Source organism: Purpureocillium lilacinum (assembly GCF_023168085.1).
Source record: "Purpureocillium lilacinum CBS 284.36 DNA, scaffold_4, whole genome shotgun sequence".
Classification (NCBI taxonomy): domain Eukaryota; kingdom Fungi; phylum Ascomycota; class Sordariomycetes; order Hypocreales; family Ophiocordycipitaceae; genus Purpureocillium; species Purpureocillium lilacinum.
Window position 1 is genome coordinate 215268 of NW_027072114.1, and position 18365 is coordinate 233632.

General features: G+C 64.1%; 8 protein-coding genes across 8 annotated transcripts; 5 read left to right on the forward strand and 3 right to left on the reverse strand.

Annotated features, from left to right (window-relative positions):
* Positions 1–3: 3 nt before the first annotated feature.
* Positions 4–1299, forward strand: PLICBS_005236 (elongation of fatty acids protein 2; the record flags this gene model as incomplete). Its single annotated transcript, XM_018318897.2, has 3 exons — positions 4–102; positions 153–719; positions 775–1299. 3 exons carry the CDS (start codon positions 4–6, stop codon positions 1297–1299), a joined length of 1191 nt encoding a protein of 396 aa, XP_018181371.2.
* A 1499-nt stretch (positions 1300–2798) lies between these two features.
* On the forward strand, positions 2799–4547 carry PLICBS_005237 (uncharacterized protein; the record flags this gene model as incomplete). The annotated part of the gene is made up of 3 exons (XM_018318899.1): positions 2799–2913; positions 2985–3259; positions 3318–4547. 3 exons carry the CDS (start codon positions 2799–2801, stop codon positions 4545–4547), a joined length of 1620 nt encoding a protein of 539 aa, XP_018181373.1.
* Positions 4548–5230: 683 nt separating this feature from the next.
* On the forward strand, positions 5231–6874 carry PLICBS_005238 (DExD/H-box ATP-dependent RNA helicase dhh1; the record flags this gene model as incomplete). Its single annotated transcript, XM_065600680.1, has 3 exons — positions 5231–5274; positions 5333–5408; positions 5480–6874. The coding sequence occupies 3 exons, from the start codon at positions 5231–5233 to the stop codon at positions 6872–6874; spliced, it is 1515 nt and encodes a 504-aa protein (XP_065456752.1).
* A 1227-nt stretch (positions 6875–8101) lies between these two features.
* Positions 8102–9394, reverse strand: PLICBS_005239 (uncharacterized protein; the record flags this gene model as incomplete). Its single annotated transcript, XM_018318901.2, has 1 exon — positions 8102–9394. The coding sequence occupies one exon, from the start codon at positions 9392–9394 to the stop codon at positions 8102–8104; it is 1293 nt and encodes a 430-aa protein (XP_018181375.2).
* Positions 9395–10200: 806 nt separating this feature from the next.
* On the forward strand, positions 10201–11362 carry PLICBS_005240 (cytosolic factor, phosphatidylinositol/phosphatidylcholine transfer protein; the record flags this gene model as incomplete). Its single annotated transcript, XM_018318902.2, has 4 exons — positions 10201–10368; positions 10430–10479; positions 10533–10656; positions 10706–11362. The coding sequence occupies 4 exons, from the start codon at positions 10201–10203 to the stop codon at positions 11360–11362; spliced, it is 999 nt and encodes a 332-aa protein (XP_018181376.2).
* A 331-nt stretch (positions 11363–11693) lies between these two features.
* Positions 11694–12451, reverse strand: PLICBS_005241 (uncharacterized protein; the record flags this gene model as incomplete). Its single annotated transcript, XM_018318903.2, has 2 exons — positions 11694–12182; positions 12260–12451. The coding sequence occupies 2 exons, from the start codon at positions 12449–12451 to the stop codon at positions 11694–11696; spliced, it is 681 nt and encodes a 226-aa protein (XP_018181377.2).
* Positions 12452–14541: 2090 nt separating this feature from the next.
* PLICBS_005242 (uncharacterized protein) lies at positions 14542–15140 on the reverse strand (the record flags this gene model as incomplete). Its single annotated transcript, XM_018318904.2, has 4 exons — positions 14542–14657; positions 14707–14749; positions 14802–14869; positions 14972–15140. 4 exons carry the CDS (start codon positions 15138–15140, stop codon positions 14542–14544), a joined length of 396 nt encoding a protein of 131 aa, XP_018181378.2.
* Positions 15141–16449: 1309 nt separating this feature from the next.
* Positions 16450–17876, forward strand: PLICBS_005243 (26S proteasome regulatory subunit 6B; the record flags this gene model as incomplete). The annotated part of the gene is made up of 4 exons (XM_018318905.2): positions 16450–16604; positions 16660–16701; positions 16756–16854; positions 16907–17876. 4 exons carry the CDS (start codon positions 16450–16452, stop codon positions 17874–17876), a joined length of 1266 nt encoding a protein of 421 aa, XP_018181379.1.
* Between the last annotated feature and the right edge of the window lie 489 nt (positions 17877–18365).

Below are 18365 nucleotides of genomic sequence, written 5' to 3' on the forward strand. Positions count from 1 at the left end.
ACCATGGGCATCAAGCAGCTCTTCCAGATCATCAAGGATGAGGCGCCCGAGGCGATCAAGGAGGGCGACATCAAGAACCAGTTTGGCCGCAAGGTCGCCATTGTAAGTGATCCCCTCAGCCCCGACTCGGCGACGCCGGGCTGACTCGCCAGGATGCGTCCATGAGCATCTACAGCTTCCTCATCGCGGTGCGGTCCGACGGCCAGCAGCTCATGAACGACAGCGGCGAGACGACGTCGCACCTGATGGGCATGTTCTACCGCACGCTGCGCATGGTGGACAACGGCATCAAGCCGCTCTACGTGTTTGACGGGGCCCCGCCCAAGCTCAAGTCGGGCGAGCTGGCGAAGCGGTTCCAGCGCAAGCAAGAGGCCACCGAGGGCCTCGAGGAGGCCAAGGAGACGGGCACGGCCGAGGACGTGGAGAAGTTTTCGCGACGCACGGTGCGGGTGACACGCGAGCACAACGCCGAGTGCCAGCGGCTGCTGAAGCTCATGGGCGTGCCGTACATTGTGGCGCCGACCGAGGCCGAGGCGCAGTGCGCGGTGCTGGCCCAGGCCGGCAAGGTGTACGCGGCGGCCAGCGAGGACATGGATACACTGTGCTTCAACTCGCCTATCCTGCTGCGCCACCTGACGTTTAGCGAGCAGCGCAAGGAGCCGATCCAGGAGATTCGGCTGGACAAGGTCCTCGAGGGCCTCAACATGGAGCGCAAGCAGGTGCGTTGATGGGATCTTTGCAAACGTGGACCGTGACGCTGACGAGACAATACAGTTTGTGGACCTCTGCATCCTGCTCGGCTGCGACTACCTCGACCCGATCCCCAAGATTGGCCCGACGACGGCGCTCAAGCTCATACGCGAACACGGGACGCTCGAAAAGGTGGTCGAGGCCATCGAGAAGGACTCGAAGAAGAAGTTTACGCTGCCAGACGACTGGCCGTACAAGGACGCGCGGGACCTCTTCTTCGAGCCCGACGTGCGCAAGGCGGACGACCCGCTGTGCGACTTCAAGTGGGACAAGCCCGACATCGAGGGCCTGGTGACGTTCCTGGTGACGGAGAAGGGCTTCTCGGAGGACCGGGTGAGGAGCGGCGGGGCGCGGCTGGAGAAGCAGCTCAAGAGCTCGCAGCAGGCGCGGCTCGAGGGTTTCTTCAAGCCGGTGCCCAAGTCGGACGCGGAGAAGGCGGCGCACAAGCGCAAGCTCGAGGAGAAGAACGAGGAGACGAAGAAGAAGCTCAAGCAGGACAAGAAGGAAAAGGCGGCGGCCAAGGCGAAGCCGCGGGCTGGCGGGGCGTAACACTGCTGCCTGTCAGGGGTTGTAGGCGCGGGGGAACGTTGCGAAAAGCCTCGGACGGGAGGCGCGAAGGAGCTGCTCACGAGGGTATCGCGTACCCTGATGGAAGTTTACGGACGTTGCATGGGCCACGGCCGTTGCGACGGTTGTGACGGATGGCACTCGGTTGGCCGGCACTGGCTTCGTTTGGCTTGCCTGCAAAGGCGTTTTTGGCGCATGGCTACGGTTGGGATCCTTTTGGCAACTTGGCACCTTGTGCAGGAAGAGGGCATAATGCTCAACTCATCCGAGTTGGGAGATAGATTGGACTATCAATGAGACTGGTCCATGGCCTGACATCGTTCAATCTTGCAATTTTCCCAACGTCGTGATCTGTCTGAGGTACCAAGGCGGAAGCGTTCCGTGGAAACCAGCGCCATGGCTTCTGCTGCAGTGCAACGACCCCCATGCGGCTTTCATCTCCGGGGCCTCTGCTCACCTCACCGTGTGCATTTCCGACCGGCGGGAGCAGCGCACGCATCCTCGGCGGCATTGGCAATGCTGGGGCTCCCACTGGCTTGGGCCTCGGCTTGGGGGCGTCCAGATTGGGGGCGCTGCCGCCGAGCCCCACTGGAGCCGCATGACATCAGCCGCCAGAATCGCATCGGACCCCCGGGGCGCCAGCACCAAAGGGCGCTGGGGGGACCCGACGACTGACCACTGACAGCGCAGGACAGCGCACTGCAGCGGCCAGGGCCAGCGAGCGCTCGGGGCGATCCGCTGGCTGGCTGGCTGGCTGGCATGAGTTTTCACATGCAATTCCATGTGCCACCGCATGCAGCGCCAGCAAACGCTCCAAGCTGTGGTGGGCAAGGTATGGATGGAGGATGCCATCGGCCGCTGCAGAAATCAGCACATGACGCTCACGCATTCCCTTTCAAGGGAGCGACTGCCCGCATGACTGGACCGCAAAATGCCTCTTGATTTGTCTGGAGAGTCCGGACGGCTCGCGTTGCGGGCGCGGGATGATGATGACGGGAGCGTGCTGAACGTGGAGCAGAGCACAGCCGAGCACGGGCGGCGGCGGCCCCGGACGACGACCACGCCGCGCCATCGTGATGCTCCAGACTCTCCGTCTCCCTCCCTCCCGCCAACCCGGTGGCTCGCATTTGCGCTCCTGTGGGGGCTCTGGGGAGGGCCGCCGGAGGCGTTTCCCTTCTCATGCCTGTGCTTGCCTATGCGAGCACACCTTGCTGGAAACTTAGCTCCGTCCGTGGGCGCGACGCCGCATCCACCTCCGGCGCCCGGCACATGGCATGTGATTGCAGCAGCCCTCCTTTGTCCCGCCGATTGAATTTAAAGACTGGGGAACCTGGGGTTCTCCGGACCTGTGTGAGAAATCTTAAAATCGTCCCCGAACCCTTTGCATCCCGTCGTAACCCATCCCGCCCGCTTGGCTCCCTCCCCTCTCCCATCACACACACCCGTCTCCCTCGCCATCCCCTCCGGCCTCATCCCTCACAATGTCCAAGGTCTTTACGACGAGCGACGTCGCGTCGCACAACAAGCCCGACAGCTTGTACATCATCGTCGACGGCGACGTCTACGATGTGACCACGTTCCAGGATGACCACCCGGGTAAGTCGGAGTCCGGACGGAGTGGTACGCAGGTGAAAGGGCACGATGGTTGCTGACTCGTTCACCTGCAGGCGGCAAGAAGATCCTCCAGCGCGTCGGCGGCAAGGACGCCTCCAAGCAGTTCTGGAAGTACCACAACGAGGGCATCCTCAAAAAGTACCAGGCCAAGCTGCAGGTCGGCTCGCTCGACAGCAAGCCCAAGCCGGAGCCCAAGGCGGAGCCGGCGCCCAGCGCCCCGGCCGTGACGGCCGCCACCAAGGAGTCGGCGAGCCACAGCGACGACAGCGAGCCGCTCGAGCCGTTTGGCCACCAGATTCCGTTTGCCGACCCGTCATGGTACCAAGGGGTATGTCTTTCTCTCTACTCGATCCGTGCGTGCCGTCGTAGCTAACCCGGCCCTACAGTACCACTCCCCCTACTTCAACGAGACGCACGCCGCGCTGCGCGCCGAGGTCCGGCAGTGGGTGGAAAACGACATTGAGCCCTTCGTCACCGAGTGGGACGAGGCCAAGCGCGTGCCCGAGGAGATCTACAAGGAGATGGGCCGGCGCGGGTACCTGGCGGGCCTGCTGGGCATCCAGTACCCGACCGAGTACGCGGCGGGCGTCAAGTCGGTGGCGCCCGAGAAGTGGGATCTCTTCCACGAGATGCTGGTGACGGACGAGCTGTCGCGCACGGGGTCGGGCGGCTTCGTGTGGAACCTCATCGGCGGCTTCGGCATCGGCTGCCCGCCCGTCATGAAGTTTGGCCAGCAGGCGCTCAAGGACCGCATCATGCCGGGCATCCTGAGCGGCGACAAGCGCATCTGCCTGGCCATCACGGAGCCCGACGCCGGCAGCGACGTCGCCAACCTGACGTGCGAGGCCAAGCTGAGCGACGACGGCAAGCACTTCATCGTCAACGGCGAGAAGAAGTGGATCACCAACGGCATCTGGTCCGACTACTTCACCACGGCCGTGCGCACCGGCGGGCCCGGCATGAACGGCGTCAGCCTGCTGCTCATCGAGCGCGGCGAGGGCGTCTCGACCCGCCGCATGGACTGCCAGGGCGTCTGGTCCTCGGGCACCACCTACATCACCTTTGAGGACGTCAAGGTGCCCGTCGAGAACCTGCTCGGCAAGCAGAACCAGGGCTTCCGCGTCATCATGACAAACTTCAACCACGAGCGCATGGGCATCATCATCCAGTGCCTGCGCTTCTCGCGCTGCTGCTACGAGGAGTCGGTCAAGTACGCCAACAAGCGCCGCACCTTTGGCAAGAAGCTCATCGAGCACCCCGTCATCCGCATGAAGCTCGCCCACATGGCCCGCCAGATCGAGGCCTCGTACAACTGGCTCGAGAACCTCATCTACCAGTGCGAGAAGATGGGCGAGACCGAGGCCATGCTGCGCCTCGGCGGGCCCATCGCCGGCCTCAAGGCCCAGGCCACCGTCACCTTTGAGTTTTGCGCCCGCGAGGCCAGCCAGATCTTTGGCGGCCTCAGCTACTCGCGCGGCGGCCAGGGCGGCAAGGTCGAGCGCCTGTACCGCGACGTCCGCGCCTACGCCATCCCCGGCGGCAGCGAGGAGATTATGCTGGACCTGAGCATGCGCCAGAGCTTGCGGGTGGCCAAGGCCATGGGCATGAAGCTGTGAGGACGGAGGAGTCGAGATGCACGAGTGACGAGAGCGTGTGTGGTGTGTGGTGGCGGACAGACTGTATGAATATCGCGAGCACTGCGGGACCAGATACCGTTTCATTTGTACATCCCGCAAGTAGACATGATTAGAATGAGGAAACAAATTTCCATGGCTCACTCTGCCAGTGGCATCCGAGGTAGTGTGTACGTGTGTGTCATTTGACAAGCCTCGCCTCGTCTCGTGACCGACAGCCGTTGCCGCCGCTGGGGGGGCGTTGAAGCCTCCAGGCGAGAGCGGACCCCGCGTCACGTGACCGTTGAAAACCGCGTACCGCCTGCGAGCTGCACCCACATCCATCGTCGCCCACAGCCCGGCGGCCTGAAACTTCAATCTCCATCTCTCAATCCCTCAACTCTACGCACCAAAGCAGCACTCCGCCGCCGAACAAACGGGCCCGTGCTTCCAAACAAGCGATCTCCCACGCAAGCACCCACGCAGACGGCCCGACGCGGCCACCCTCGAATCCCACGCTCTCCACGCGGCTCCTCGGGCCCTCGTCCACCATCGCCGGCGCCCCCTCGAACCGGCCAGCTCCCGGGCCGAGCACGAACCACGCCTCCGCAGCAGCTTTTGCGCACCCACACAGAGCCCTCCAGGCTGGCTTGTCCGCGGACGAAACCGAAAGAACAGCACACACGATGTCGGACCAGCTGGCAGATCAGCTGAGAAGCACCCAGCTCAGGTCCGTCCGGAGCGTCCCTGACCGCCACGAGAGAGACACGGCTTGCTGACCGGCACAGCGACGGCACCCCTCAAAATGAGGACTGGAAGAAGAACCTGAACCTCCCCGCCAAGGACAACAGGCAACAAACAGAGGTGAGGCGTCACGCATCCGCCCGCCCCCGCCCCGGCACCTCGCTCGCGCGCGCGCGCGCTAACACTCGCAGGATGTCACCAAAACAAAAGGCCTAGAGTTCGAAAACTTTGCGCTCAAGCGCGACCTGCTCATGGGCATCTTCGAAGCCGGCTTCGAGAAGCCGTCGCCCATCCAGGAAGAGGCCATCCCCGTGGCCCTCACGGGCCGCGACATCCTGGCGCGAGCCAAGAACGGCACCGGCAAGACTGCCGCCTTCGTCATCCCCGTGCTGGAGCGCATCAACCCCAAGGTGTCCAAGATCCAGTGCCTCATCCTCGTCCCCACACGCGAGCTTGCCATGCAGACGTCACAGGTCTGCAAGACGCTCGGAAAGCACCTCGGCATCAACGTCATGGTCACGACCGGCGGCACCGGCCTGCGCGACGACATCCTGCGGCTCCAGGACCCCGTCCATATCGTGGTCGGTACTCCCGGCAGGATCCTCGACCTCGCGGGCAAGAACGTCGCCGACCTGAGCGAGTGCCCCATGTTCGTCATGGACGAGGCCGACAAGCTCCTGTCGGCCGAGTTCACCCCCGTCATCGAGCAGCTGCTGCAGTTCCACCCCAAGGACCGCCAGGTCATGCTCTTCTCCGCCACCTTCCCCCTGTCCGTCAAGGACTTTTCCGACCGCAACATGGTGAACCCCTACGAGATCAACCTCATGGACGAGCTCACCCTGCGCGGCATCACGCAGTACTACGCCTTTGTCGAGGAAAAGCAAAAGGTGCACTGCCTCAACACCCTCTTCTCCAAGCTGCAAATCAACCAGTCCATCATCTTCTGCAACTCGACCAACCGCGTCGAGCTGCTCGCCAAGAAGATCACCGAACTCGGCTACTCTTGCTTCTACAGCCACGCCCGCATGCAGCAGCAGGCCCGCAACCGCGTATTCCACGATTTCCGCAACGGCGTCTGCCGCAACCTCGTCTGCTCCGACCTCCTCACCCGCGGCATCGACATCCAGGCCGTCAACGTCGTCATCAACTTCGACTTTCCCAAGAACGCCGAAACCTACCTCCACCGCATCGGCCGCTCCGGCCGCTATGGCCACCTCGGCCTCGCCATCAACCTCATCAACTGGGACGACAGGTTCAACCTCTACAACATCGAACGGGACCTGGGCACCGAGATCCAGCCCATCCCGCCCGCCATCGACAAGAGCTTATACGTATACGACAACCCCGAGTCCATCCCCCGCCCCATCTCGAACCTCCCCAAGAACGCGCAGCAGCCCATGCCCTCGGCACCACTGGGGCTGCCGCAGGCCCAGCAGCCCCAGGGCAACTGGCAAACCCAAAACGGACAGCACAACGGCTACAACCGCGGGCGCGGGCGCGGCCGTGGCGGCTACCGGGGACGCGGCGGAGGCGGCGGCGGCGGCGGCGGTCGCCCCCGCGGTCCGCCCCGCGAGATCCAATCCTAACCTCACCCTCTCACGAGCAACGGCTGGCGGTGTTGGAGAGTGGGAGACTGGCGTTTTGGAGCACATGTTTTCTGCAGTCACGGAGAACGGGCTGGAGCTGATTTATGTTGGATTGTACATTATTCGCACGATTTTTGGCGAATGGGCGGTCGGCGTGCCGGGCTTGGTCTGCCGACGGCAGCGGCGTCGCGCGAGGACACGACCACCACGTGTCTACTGGACGACGGCCTCGCGGTTCTCTCTTTAAGCGTCGTTTTCAGCCTGCGTTGCGTTGGCGCAAACGATGTCGAACATACCCTGGTTGGCCGTGGGCCACTGCTGCCCGGCACTACGGTTTCTAGAGGAAGAAAGGGGCGGCAGAAGCCCCCGGAACCAGGGTTCACAGCTACTGGTCATGGCGGAGGCGGTGGTGAGGGGAGGCGATTTGCACGCTTTTGCATTTGCGGGCGAGCACGGAAGACGGCGAGGCGCATCGGGTTACTCGGCACATTTTTTTGCAGCACTTTACGGGGCGTGGACCTAGCTGCAAGCTTTGGCGGAAGACCGGACGGGCTCGCGGGCAGACGATGCCACCACGATATCAACGCAGTGCATGCCACCGGACGACATTCTTACGGTGGGAGGAGGAGGGGGTGGTTGGAGAGCGGAGAGGCGCCGGCGCCCTTGCTCTGCTGACTTTGGCTGGGCGGCTGTTCGATCTGGGGTTCATGTATGATTCCAGTACTGCCCTGCTTGGGCGCAGCGACGACGGCTTGGTCATTGGGTCAGCGACGGAGCAAGGATACCGGGGACGAGAAAAACTAGAAAAAAACCTTGGGGCGGACGCTGGGCAGTTGGCACCTCGAACTGGCTGGTCGGTCTGTGGACATGTCCGGGACCCGACCTAGAGCTAGTGGGTGGCTACTAGCCTGAGCAAGTAATGGAAGCCCATTTCGCCTCAGCTGCGTGTGCGATGCTCCCGTGATGCCGGTGATGTTAGGTACATGCCATTGCTGTGATGCCTCGGGGGGTCAAGACCGTGCTTCGAGTGTCCTGTGGCCGAGTCTACGGCACATCCCGTATCAGCCAAGTGGACCTCACGGGGCGGACTTCGGTTCGGTGATATGACTGCCGGCGACAGACGGATGGAGGAAGAGAGATGGGTATCATTCATCTATGCACAATGCGCACGCCATAGTACGCCCAACAACGCCCGCTCTACTGCACCGCCCGCGTGCTTCGACACGCTCACGCCCTGCGCTGTCCCGCGGTCGTCAGGTCCGCGGCGAGCGCCTCGGCCTGCGCCTTTGCCTCTGCCTCGCGCTCCTGGCCCCACTCGAGGATGATCCTTCTCAGCTCAAAGACGACCTCGACGGCGATGAGCAGGATGATGATGAGCTCGAGGCGCGTGCCGTGCTGCTCGCTCGACATCTCGCGGAGGACCGTGGCAATCTCCTGGGCGTAGTCCATCTTCTGGTTGAGGGTGCGGATGCGCACGTTGACGTCGAGGGCGCGCCCGACCTGGTCGTAGTAGCCCTCGAGCCCGAGCTCGGCGCGGCTGTCCCAGAAGATGTCGGGCAGCGAGTCCGTCAGCTCCGAGTAGTGGTTGAGGCGCGCGCGCAGGCTCAGCAGCTCGCCCGTCTTCTGCAGGATGAAGCGGCGGCCCAGCGGCACGCCGGCGCCCTGCGACAGCAGCGCGGGGATGTTGCGCGTGCTCTCAAAGTACGACGTCAGCGCCGTCTCGAGCACCGCCAGCTTGGTGCTGCGCGCGAGGCCCGACGAGAACGCAATCTTGGCGAGCGTCGTGTCCAGCCGGTCGCCGTCGCGGTGCTCGCGCCGCGTGCCCAGCACCACCAGGTCGCCCTTCATGGTGCTCTCGGCGCGCGCCGTGTCCGCCACGAAGTCGAGGTCGTCCTCCTCGCACATCTCGGCCGGGTGCGGGTCCTCGGCGGCCCGCAGCAGCTGCCGCGTCACCACGTCCGGCGGCAGCGACCACGTCACGATGGTCCCGGACGGGAACACGAAGATGTCGCCGCCGTTGACGCCCTTGGCGTGCACCACCTCGCCGGCGTCGAACCCCGTGTTGTCCGGGTCGATGGCGAACCCGTGCGACTGCAGGATCTCGAGCACCAGCGGCATGTTGAACGACTCGGCGATGCACGTCGCGCTGATGCGCGTCGACGGGTCATCTTCGTCGGCGCCCTCGGCCACGGGCTTGCCGTCGGCGCCGCGCTTCGGTTGCTGCGCGATGATGGCCACCCGCCGGAGCGAGTTCTTGGTCGTCGTGGCCCGCGTGGGCTTGCGCTTCGTGGGCGCCAAGGATGCCAATTGCTCGTTTTTGAGGGCCTGTGAGGGCGTCGGCGAAACTTTGGAGTCGTCGACGCTCGAGAGGAACGGGTTCGAGGTGAAGAAGTGCCGCCGGCGCGGGAGGCTCGCGGGCGTCGTGAGGTGAAACGACCGCCGCGGCCGACGGCAGGTCACGCTGTGTATCTGGCGAGAGGCATTGCTGATGAGGGATATCCTCTGCTGGGAGGTCCTCATGGTCTGGTCGGCGGCGTGTGAGCTGTCGAGTCTACAAACTGTCTAAGAGCATAAAGCATGGACGCCGGCAAGCAGCGGCGCAAACCATGTGGGGCGGCGTTGAAGCCTGCATCTCCAGACGCCTCATGTGACCAGGCACGTGTCTCGAGCCAATTCGGCGAACGGTGGAGGTTTTGGGTTGGCAACGACTCGCCCGGGGCGGCCGACGGGGCTGGGACCGTCCGTGGGCCGTGGTCCCTGAGCGCTGCTCTGGCTCGCGACGTCACAGGCATTGGATTGCGTGGCAACGTGGCGGATGCGTGATGGTGCTGCCCACCGACCCAACCTAACAGGCCCGGGCCCAGGCGGCCGTCTCCAACAAAAACGCCGCCAGCACCCAGGCCAGGCTCGCCGCTGCCCCCAACCAGCGGCGCCGTGACTGGCCGGACCGGGGCGCTGTAACGTGCACACACCCCAGGCACACCAGCAGGAGGCTGGGCGCTGTGAGGGCGCCGGCCGCTCCGCTGAAATTACCTACCCACGCAAATACGCTGTACTGCAAGTAAATAAGCGCGGGGCGACCAGGGGACCACCGTCGACGCCGCCTCCCGTTATCCTCACCGTCACACTCCGCTTCGCTTTCGTCTCCCTCATCCGCTCCTCTCGTCTCCCTTGTCGCCGTCCCCTTGTCTCCGCCCCTCAAATACGCCGGGCATACCCGTCCCCGTCGTCCCGACTTTTTCTTGCCTCGCCTCGCCCTCCCGTCGCCGTCCCTCTCCCCCCATTGCCTCAACGTGGCCCATTGCCCCCCCACCAACGCCGCCGCCATGGATCTGGACCCCAAGTACGACGACTACGACTTCCCGTACACCGCGGCCGAGAAGCAGGATGGCCATCCGGGCTTCCTCACGGAGCTGCAGATTGCCCAGGTGCATCAGCTGCGGATGATGCTCGAGGCCGAGGGCTACACGGAGCGGTTGGACACGTTGACCATGGTAATGGAGACCCCTGCCCCTCGCCCGCCATCCCCGGCCGACACGATACTAACGGAAGCAGCTCCGGTTCCTGCGGGCGCGCAAGTTTGACGTTGCCCTGTCCAAGCAGATGTGAGCAGGCTCCCGGCGTTGAATCGCTCAGAGCGAGGGCTGACCCGTTGCAGGTTCGTCGAGTGCGAAAAGTGGCGAGCCGAGACCAAGCTGGATGAGACGGTGCCGACCTGGGACTACCCCGAGAAGGCTGAGCTCGCCAAGTACTACAAGCAGTTTTACCACAAGACGGACAAGGTAGGCCCACGCAATATCGTGCAGTCGTGGCCCCCGCTGACCACCGTAGGACGGCCGCCCCATCTACATCGAGACGCTCGGCGGCATCGACCTGACGGCCATGTACAAAATCACCTCGGGCGAGCGCATGCTGACCAACCTCGCCGTCGAGTACGAGCGCGTGGCGGACCCGCGCCTGCCCGCGTGCTCGCGCAAGGCCGGCAAGCTGCTCGAGACGTGCTGCACCATCATGGACCTCAAGGGCGTGACCCTGACCAAGGTGCCGTCGGTCTACTCGTACGTGCGCCAGGCGTCGGTCATCTCGCAGAACTACTACCCGGAGCGCCTGGGCAAGCTGTACCTCATCAACGCGCCCTGGGGCTTCTCGACGGTCTGGAGCGTCGTCAAGGGCTGGCTCGACCCCGTCACCGTGGCCAAGATCAACATCCTCGGCTCCGGCTACCAGTCCGAGCTGCTCAAGCAGGTGCCCGCCGAGAACCTGCCCAAGGAGTTTGGCGGCGCCTGCGAGTGCGAGGGCGGCTGCGAGAACAGCGACGCCGGGCCCTGGCACGACCCCCAGTGGGCCAAGCCCGCCAAGTGGGAGAAGAACAAGGACGACGGCAAGACCATTGAGAACAAGGGCTCCGAGATTGAGAAGCCCGCTGCCGACGCCACCGAGGCCGTTCCCGCCGTGGAGGCCGGCGACAAGCAGACGGCTGCCGCCTGAGTTTACGTCAAGCGAGGTTCGGGTCCGGGCACGCAATGCATACATTCGAAAAGGGGATCAGACGGTTAGAGGCGCGTATGGAGTAGAGGGAGAATGAATATACAACGCGGAATTAGCCGGCGGTGGCTCTCGCGCAGTCTGCCGACAGTCTGGTGCGTGTGGTTTTGTTTGACGTTTGTTTGCCATGGCGGCGTTGCGCCGTGTAATAGATGTACTCGCAGAGAGGCTGCAACCCATGGCTCAATGAATCAATTGGATATCGTCCCGCGTTACGCCCAAACTCCAAGTCCTCGCAGTGTCCCATGTCCTCCATGCAGCACACGGCGTGCCATCACCGCCCCTCGGTAACGACGTACTCGCCGGCAACCCTGGCCCGCTCCATCTTGGCCACCACGGCGGGCATGTCCCTCTTGAGCCTGCCCAGCGCGTCCACCGCGCCCGCAAACGCCTCCTCGACGCCGTCCTGCCGCGGCAGGGCGCCGACCCGCGGCCCGTCCTCGGCGGCGGCGGCCGCGGAAGAGGACGCCACGCGGCGACGCAGCAGCTCCTCGTCGCGGTCGAGGCCCTCGCGCACGCGCGCGGCTTGCTGTGCCGCGGCGGCGGCGGGGACGGAGCGCTTGAGCGCGGCCACCTCCTCGAGCAGGCGCTCCTCCTCGGCGGTGCGGTCGGCGATGCGCTGCCGCTTGCGCGTGTCGAAGGGCTCGTACGCGGTGTCGTCGAGGTCCTGCGCCGAGGCGCCGCCGGCGACGAGGTTGTCTGGCACGGGGAGGCCGTTGATGGAGAGGTTTGGCGCGGCGAGGGAAAAGGTCTTGTCGATGTACTGCATTCATAGCTCGCACGTCAGCGGGATGCGACGAAGGACGGGACGTGGGAGACGGGGCGCGGCAAGAAACTCACCTCGTTGACGAGCGTCTCGATCTGGTTCCGCAGGCGGTCCTCGCCGCGGGCGGCGCCCTCGACGGGGGGGAAGGCCTCGTCGATGCGGTCGGCGGCGGCGCGGCGGACGTTGGCGAGCAGGTAGGCGAGGTCCTCGGGGGCCTGGAGCTCGATCTTGCGCTGGACCTGGGCGACGACGGGGTCGGTGGCCATGGTGAGGCTGCGCACGCGTGCGTGCTGCCGCTGCTGCTGTCGCTGGTTTGGCCGCAGCTGAAGAGGTGCGCGATGCGTTGGTTGAAGCGGTGCAGGCGAGAGTTGAGGCAGGCGGTTTGACGCGCGCTGCCGCGTTGATTGGCGATGGTGGGGTGTCCACTGTTTACTTGCCTTGCGCTACAGCGTCGGGTGGTTGCTGAGGTGCGGCCCGGGCGGGCGGTTGGAGGGGCTTGCGCTGCGGCTGCACCGTGGCGGGCGTTTTCAACATTTCCACCTGGTGCCGGATCTGACCCTGAAAGCGCTGCAAGACGCGCCTGGGGTTGCTGCGGTACAGTTCTGGAAGCTACAGATGGGATGAAAAGCCCAACCGTTCCATCCCAAACACGCACTGCATCGCCCCCTTCCCTGCGAGCTTGACGAAACCAGCGCCGTGCATGAATTGTTTCCCGCATGGAGGCGACATCACGTCGCAGAACTCTCTGTGGCCCGCGTACGCACGACGGCTGTCTACTGACGGACCGGAGTACCTACGTGACAATCTCCCGCGAAACGTGCCGAAACAGGCTCCATCTCTCTCATGGAGAGCTAGTCAAAGAAGCATTTCGCTTCACTGTCACTAGACGCTGCGCCTCGGATCCGGCAACAACATCCATGGATGTCTAATTGGGTGCGCTCCACTGCGTGTCCAGGCACTGATTGTTTGAACCGGGAGGCGGCACGCCGGTATGAGAGTCTAGGTAGGCCTTGCTGCAAAGTCCGAAGAACAAGGGCGCATTGCTTGGACGCGATGGCGATGACGACGGCGAGGTTGCGCGGCATCGCATATTGCACGCCGGGTGAAGCGAGATGACCCAGGGTGAAGGCACCGGTCCGTCGGGGACGAGCCGAGTCATGCTCGGTCGACGAGGTACCCAAACAGAGCCCCAACCTGGCAGGTCGATTTCGCATAGATGGCCGGCCATGATCGAATTTGTCTTGGTCGGGGCGGTCCATGGTCTGGGGCCCCCTAATACCAACCTTCCAAGGTGTTTCCTCCCATGGACGGACCTCAAGTTGCTCGCCTTGCCGCCCAGCGGCAGCCCCTGTAGATTTCCACTAAAAACCAGCAGTCCCAACATTCCGTCAACATTCCTCAACCGCCGCCGCATTTCGGGCCCAATGCTGCCTGCCTGTCTTCAGCCCCCCCTTCCACCCATGCGAGCAAGGCCGTCCACTGCAGAGGTCATCTCGGTCGTCCAACCACCGCTCGCTGCGCCTTGCTGCCACCGAGGTGATGGCCTGCGCTAAGCCCTAGCCATTTAGCCAAGTGACGGGCGGCCTGGCAAGCCCCCTTCCAGGTTGGATGGCTGGCAGCCTGGAGGCGGGCAGCAATTGGAAGGCCCAGCCAGCCCAGCAGCGCCGGCGCCCCGCAGGCCCCCCCTCAAGCCCCTGTAGGAGAATGGCCCGTGAGTGTGGGGTAGCAGCGTCGCATGCGGGGCTCTCGACTCGACGACGTTGGGCTGCTAATTCGAGGTTGCCCCTTTGCTCGACTGCGTTTCACATGGCCCAGTCGACGTCCGTGGGTGTCTTGCTGGGCGTCAACTTTTCCTCGGGGCCGCTGCTTCAGGACGACCAACCAGACCTGGTACGACGCTCAGGACGGCACATGTTCTCGGGCACCCACGGGGGCCAACCGCGCAATGCGTGGACACATCGCCATCCCAGGCGCCTACGCGTTGTCACGCAGACAGTACGGATAGTGGCAAAAAGAAAATCGATAAAAGCCCCTGGTCCTGGGGCACCAGGTCAAGTCTGCTACCAACGCGCCTCCCATCCATAACAAGTCGTAAATCGTACTGCCACATGTGCGCCTCGCCCGCGCGGCCCAAGAAGCCCGCGCGCCCAAGTAAAGTCCAGAATAGCAATGCCAGCCCTGTCCCGGGCACTCCGTACGAGTCAACCAAGCCGAGGAGCGCACTTGCGTCCTCGCAGATCCCAACACACTCGCCAAACGCCGGGTCAAAGTACAGGGGAAGGGGGGTTAGACAGAAGTAGATGCCCTCTCTAGCGCCAAGCTTCGTGAGAACGACGGGTCTAAGTGTGGCCGGCCTTTATTGCGGCAGCATCTCCCTCGACTCTTCGTCGCTGAGCACAATCTCGTGCACCGGCTCGCAGTGGTTCTCGAGGGGTTCGTAGTCGCAGTCGACGTAGGACGGCAGGAAGATTTCTGCATCGGGTCAGCGGCGTGTTCCAGACGGATATGAGGCGGGACCTACCTGGGTTCCAGGCAAAGCCCTGGCTCGACGACAGGTAAGAGATCTGTTTAGGCTGTCAGCAAGGCTCGGGCTCGCCGCGTCGTCACCGTACGTACCAGTCGAGGCGGACCGTCAGGGTCGCCGATGTTGATGACGGTGGACTCCTGCTTCGAGATGGCAGAGCCTGTCGAGAGTCAGTCAGCGGGCCGTGCTCAACGACGAAGACAAGCCACGCTCGCGGCCGCCTAGGGCGAGACAGTCTAAGCGTGGGGATCAGGGGACGCACTCAGCAGACTGGGACGCCGCGCGTGCAGCATCTTTGCGTTTGGGCTCGAGGACGGCGAGGACGGCGAGGGCGAGCTCGAGTAGGAGCTGCCCGACGAGCTGTCGACGGCCTTGGAGTGGTAGCCAGCCGTCGCCGATCGGCCGGTGGGGATGGTGATGGACGACGACATGGCTGCGGGACGAAGAGGGCAGGAGCAGGAAGCAGCAGCCTAGTCTTCGGCGAGCTGGGAGAGTCGGCGGGACGAAACGGCACAGTCAGAGACGGGGTGCGGCCACGGCCGACAGCAGACCGGTGACACGGGGTCTGGGCAGGTGAGGTCGACGAGGAGCGGGCGGCGATGCGAGTGCCGCGGGCGGGGTCTGACGCTGGTTCGGGCGGCGAGGTGGCGGTATGTACAACGTACGAGCACGACGAGGAGGAAGCAGATCCGAGGCGGGCTGGGTGAGGAGGAAGGATGCCGAGATGCAAGGTTCCGGCGTTGAGGTGGAGGCCACTTCTCGGCACGGGATAAGGTAAGGCAAGGCAAGGCACGGTACGTACTTGTACTGGCAGGCACTGGAGGCTGGTGGTGGCCGAGGCGGTTGGATGACTGGAGGCGGAGGACCCTGGGGGAGGGATGGCTTGCTGGATGCAGTGCAGTGGGCGCCAACCACGGTGAGCCCAGGTTCCGGTGAACGGAGGGCGGGTGACGTGACTGTGACTGTGACTGATGCCCAGGCAGAGCCAGAGCCACACCAACACGCCGACTGCACCCGATGTGGTGGCCGGCGTCTACGATCCCGTCAACTCCCATCCGAGGCCCGGCCTGTCCTGGCTTTGTTTCCCAGGGCGCATCGGAGGTGAGGCACGCAGCTGTGAATCCGACAGGCCAACGACGGAGCGTCGGGGTCAGGTACCTGTACGAACAGAGGCACGGGCGTCCGGGGACGATGACATCCCGCTCAATGCAGCACCGACGGTAGTTGATACTCCGGTCCCATTAGCCCGCTTCACCGATGCCGCCGATGGGTCTTATCAGCGGGAGGTAGCGGGGACATGGGCCCACCGCTGCGAGTTGGGCATCGTAAGCCAATCATGCGACGAAACAGCCGCGGAGCGCTGCGCGTCCGAAAGCGGCAAAGACCTGGCTGATCCAGCCTCCGCGAGCTGAGCCACGAGCACTGTGGCGCTCAGCCCGTCACGTGCAAGCACCGGAGCTGCGGCCCGGGGTGACATCATGACTAAGCGAGATCCACCGCGAGGCTGCGAGGGCGACGTCGCTGCTGTCGCCTGGAGCTCGAGCTGTGCTGCAATCCTCGTCCATCATCCTCAACGTACGCAGCTGCAGCCCGCCAGCGTCCATCCTTGCGGCCGATCCCCGAGCGACCCTCGCACCGCTACCGCATCGCCAGCTGCATCGCCAGTCGCATTGCCGAGTCGACGACGCAACGAACAGACCGCAGACACAGGGGAAGCCACGCCACCGGCGTCGCGTCAAGATGGGCGACATTGCAGTCGAGAACGCGGCCAACCACGTGCCGCCGCACAAGAAGGCGGCCCCTTCGGCGATTCCCACAATCGACGGCTTCGAGGGCCTGCCGACAGACGGCGGCGACGACTACTCGTCGCTCAAGAAGCTGCAGCGGCAGTTGGAGTACGACCGTCGCCCCCCTTGCCTCCCGAGGGCCCCGGCGCTGACATTTGCACAGGTACATCCAGCTGCAAGAAGAGTACATCAAGGATGAGCAAAGGTGTGTTTTCCCGTGGCATCCGTCTGCCCCGTGGACTGATCTGACGCCTCGCAGGAGTCTGAAGCGCGAGCTCGTCCGCGCGCAGGAGGAGATCAAGCGCATCCAGAGCGTGCCGCTCGTCATCGGCCAGTTCATGGAGGCCATCGACCAAAAGTGAGTGCTCTGATCCGCAACGCGTGCATACCCCGGCCGCTGACCCTGGCAGCACCGGCATCGTGCAGTCGAGCACGGGCTCCAACTACGTCGTCCGCATCCTCTCGACGCTCGACCGCGAAAAGCTCAAGCCCTCGTCATCCGTCGCCCTCCACCGCCACTCCAATGCCCTCGTCGACATCCTGCCGCCCGAGGCCGACTCGTCCATTGCCATGCTGGGCGCCGACGAGAAACCCGACGTGACGTACGCCGACGTCGGCGGCCTGGACATGCAGAAGCAGGAGATCCGCGAGGCCGTGGAGCTGCCGCTGACGCACTTTGACCTCTACAAGCAAATCGGCATCGACCCGCCGCGCGGCGTCCTCCTCTACGGCCCGCCAGGCACCGGCAAGACGATGCTGGTCAAGGCCGTCGCCAACTCGACGACGGCCAGCTTCATCCGCGTCGTCGGCTCCGAGTTTGTGCAAAAGTACCTGGGCGAGGGCCCGCGCATGGTGCGCGACGTGTTCCGCATGGCGCGCGAGAACTCGCCGGCCATCATCTTCATCGACGAGATCGACGCCATTGCCACGAAGCGCTTCGACGCGCAGACGGGCGCCGACCGCGAGGTGCAGCGCATCCTGCTCGAGCTGCTCAACCAGATGGACGGCTTCGACCAGACGTCCAACGTCAAGGTCATCATGGCCACCAACCGCGCCGACACGCTCGACCCGGCCCTGCTGCGTCCCGGCCGCCTGGACCGCAAGATCGAGTTCCCCTCGCTGCGCGACCGCCGCGAGCGCCGCCTCATCTTCACCACCATTGCCGGCAAGATGAGCCTCGCCCCCGAGGTCGACCTCGACAGCCTCATCGTGCGAAACGACCCGCTCTCGGGCGCCATCATCGCCGCCATCATGCAGGAGGCGGGTCTGCGCGCTGTCCGCAAGAACCGCTACAACATCATCCAGAGCGACCTCGAGGACGCCTACTCGAGCCAGGTCAAGGGCACGCAGGACGACAACAAGTTTGACTTTTACAAGTAGGCTGGCGGCGGTTGCATGGGCATGGGCATTGGCATGGGGACAGGGCCACGGGGGCATGACGCTGTAGAACCACAATATGACTGTACTTGTACCTCGGCGCACTGTGCCTGGCGACTCTCTGCAGGAGCATCTGTGTGACTCGATTTTGGTGCCAAGGCGCCTCTCGCGATGCGTTCAGGAGCACGTTATGTCCCATCCGCGCATTTTTCTGTTTGTCCCCCTCGGAATCCTTGTCGGCGTACAGGCGCCTGACACGCACTGTAGCATCCAACGATTAACTTCAAATACCTAGATGTCCTGTACAAGAAAGCGAGGAGACGTACCTGCGATGTCTGTGGACACTTGACGGCATGATTTCTCAACGTAACCTCATAGTAGGGGTAACTTCCTGCAAAGGCCCTCCGTGTCATGACCGCGACCATGAAGGAGCACATTTGCGAGGCGACATCACACGTCTGCGCAGGTTTGGCCACGGTCAGCGAATCTGTC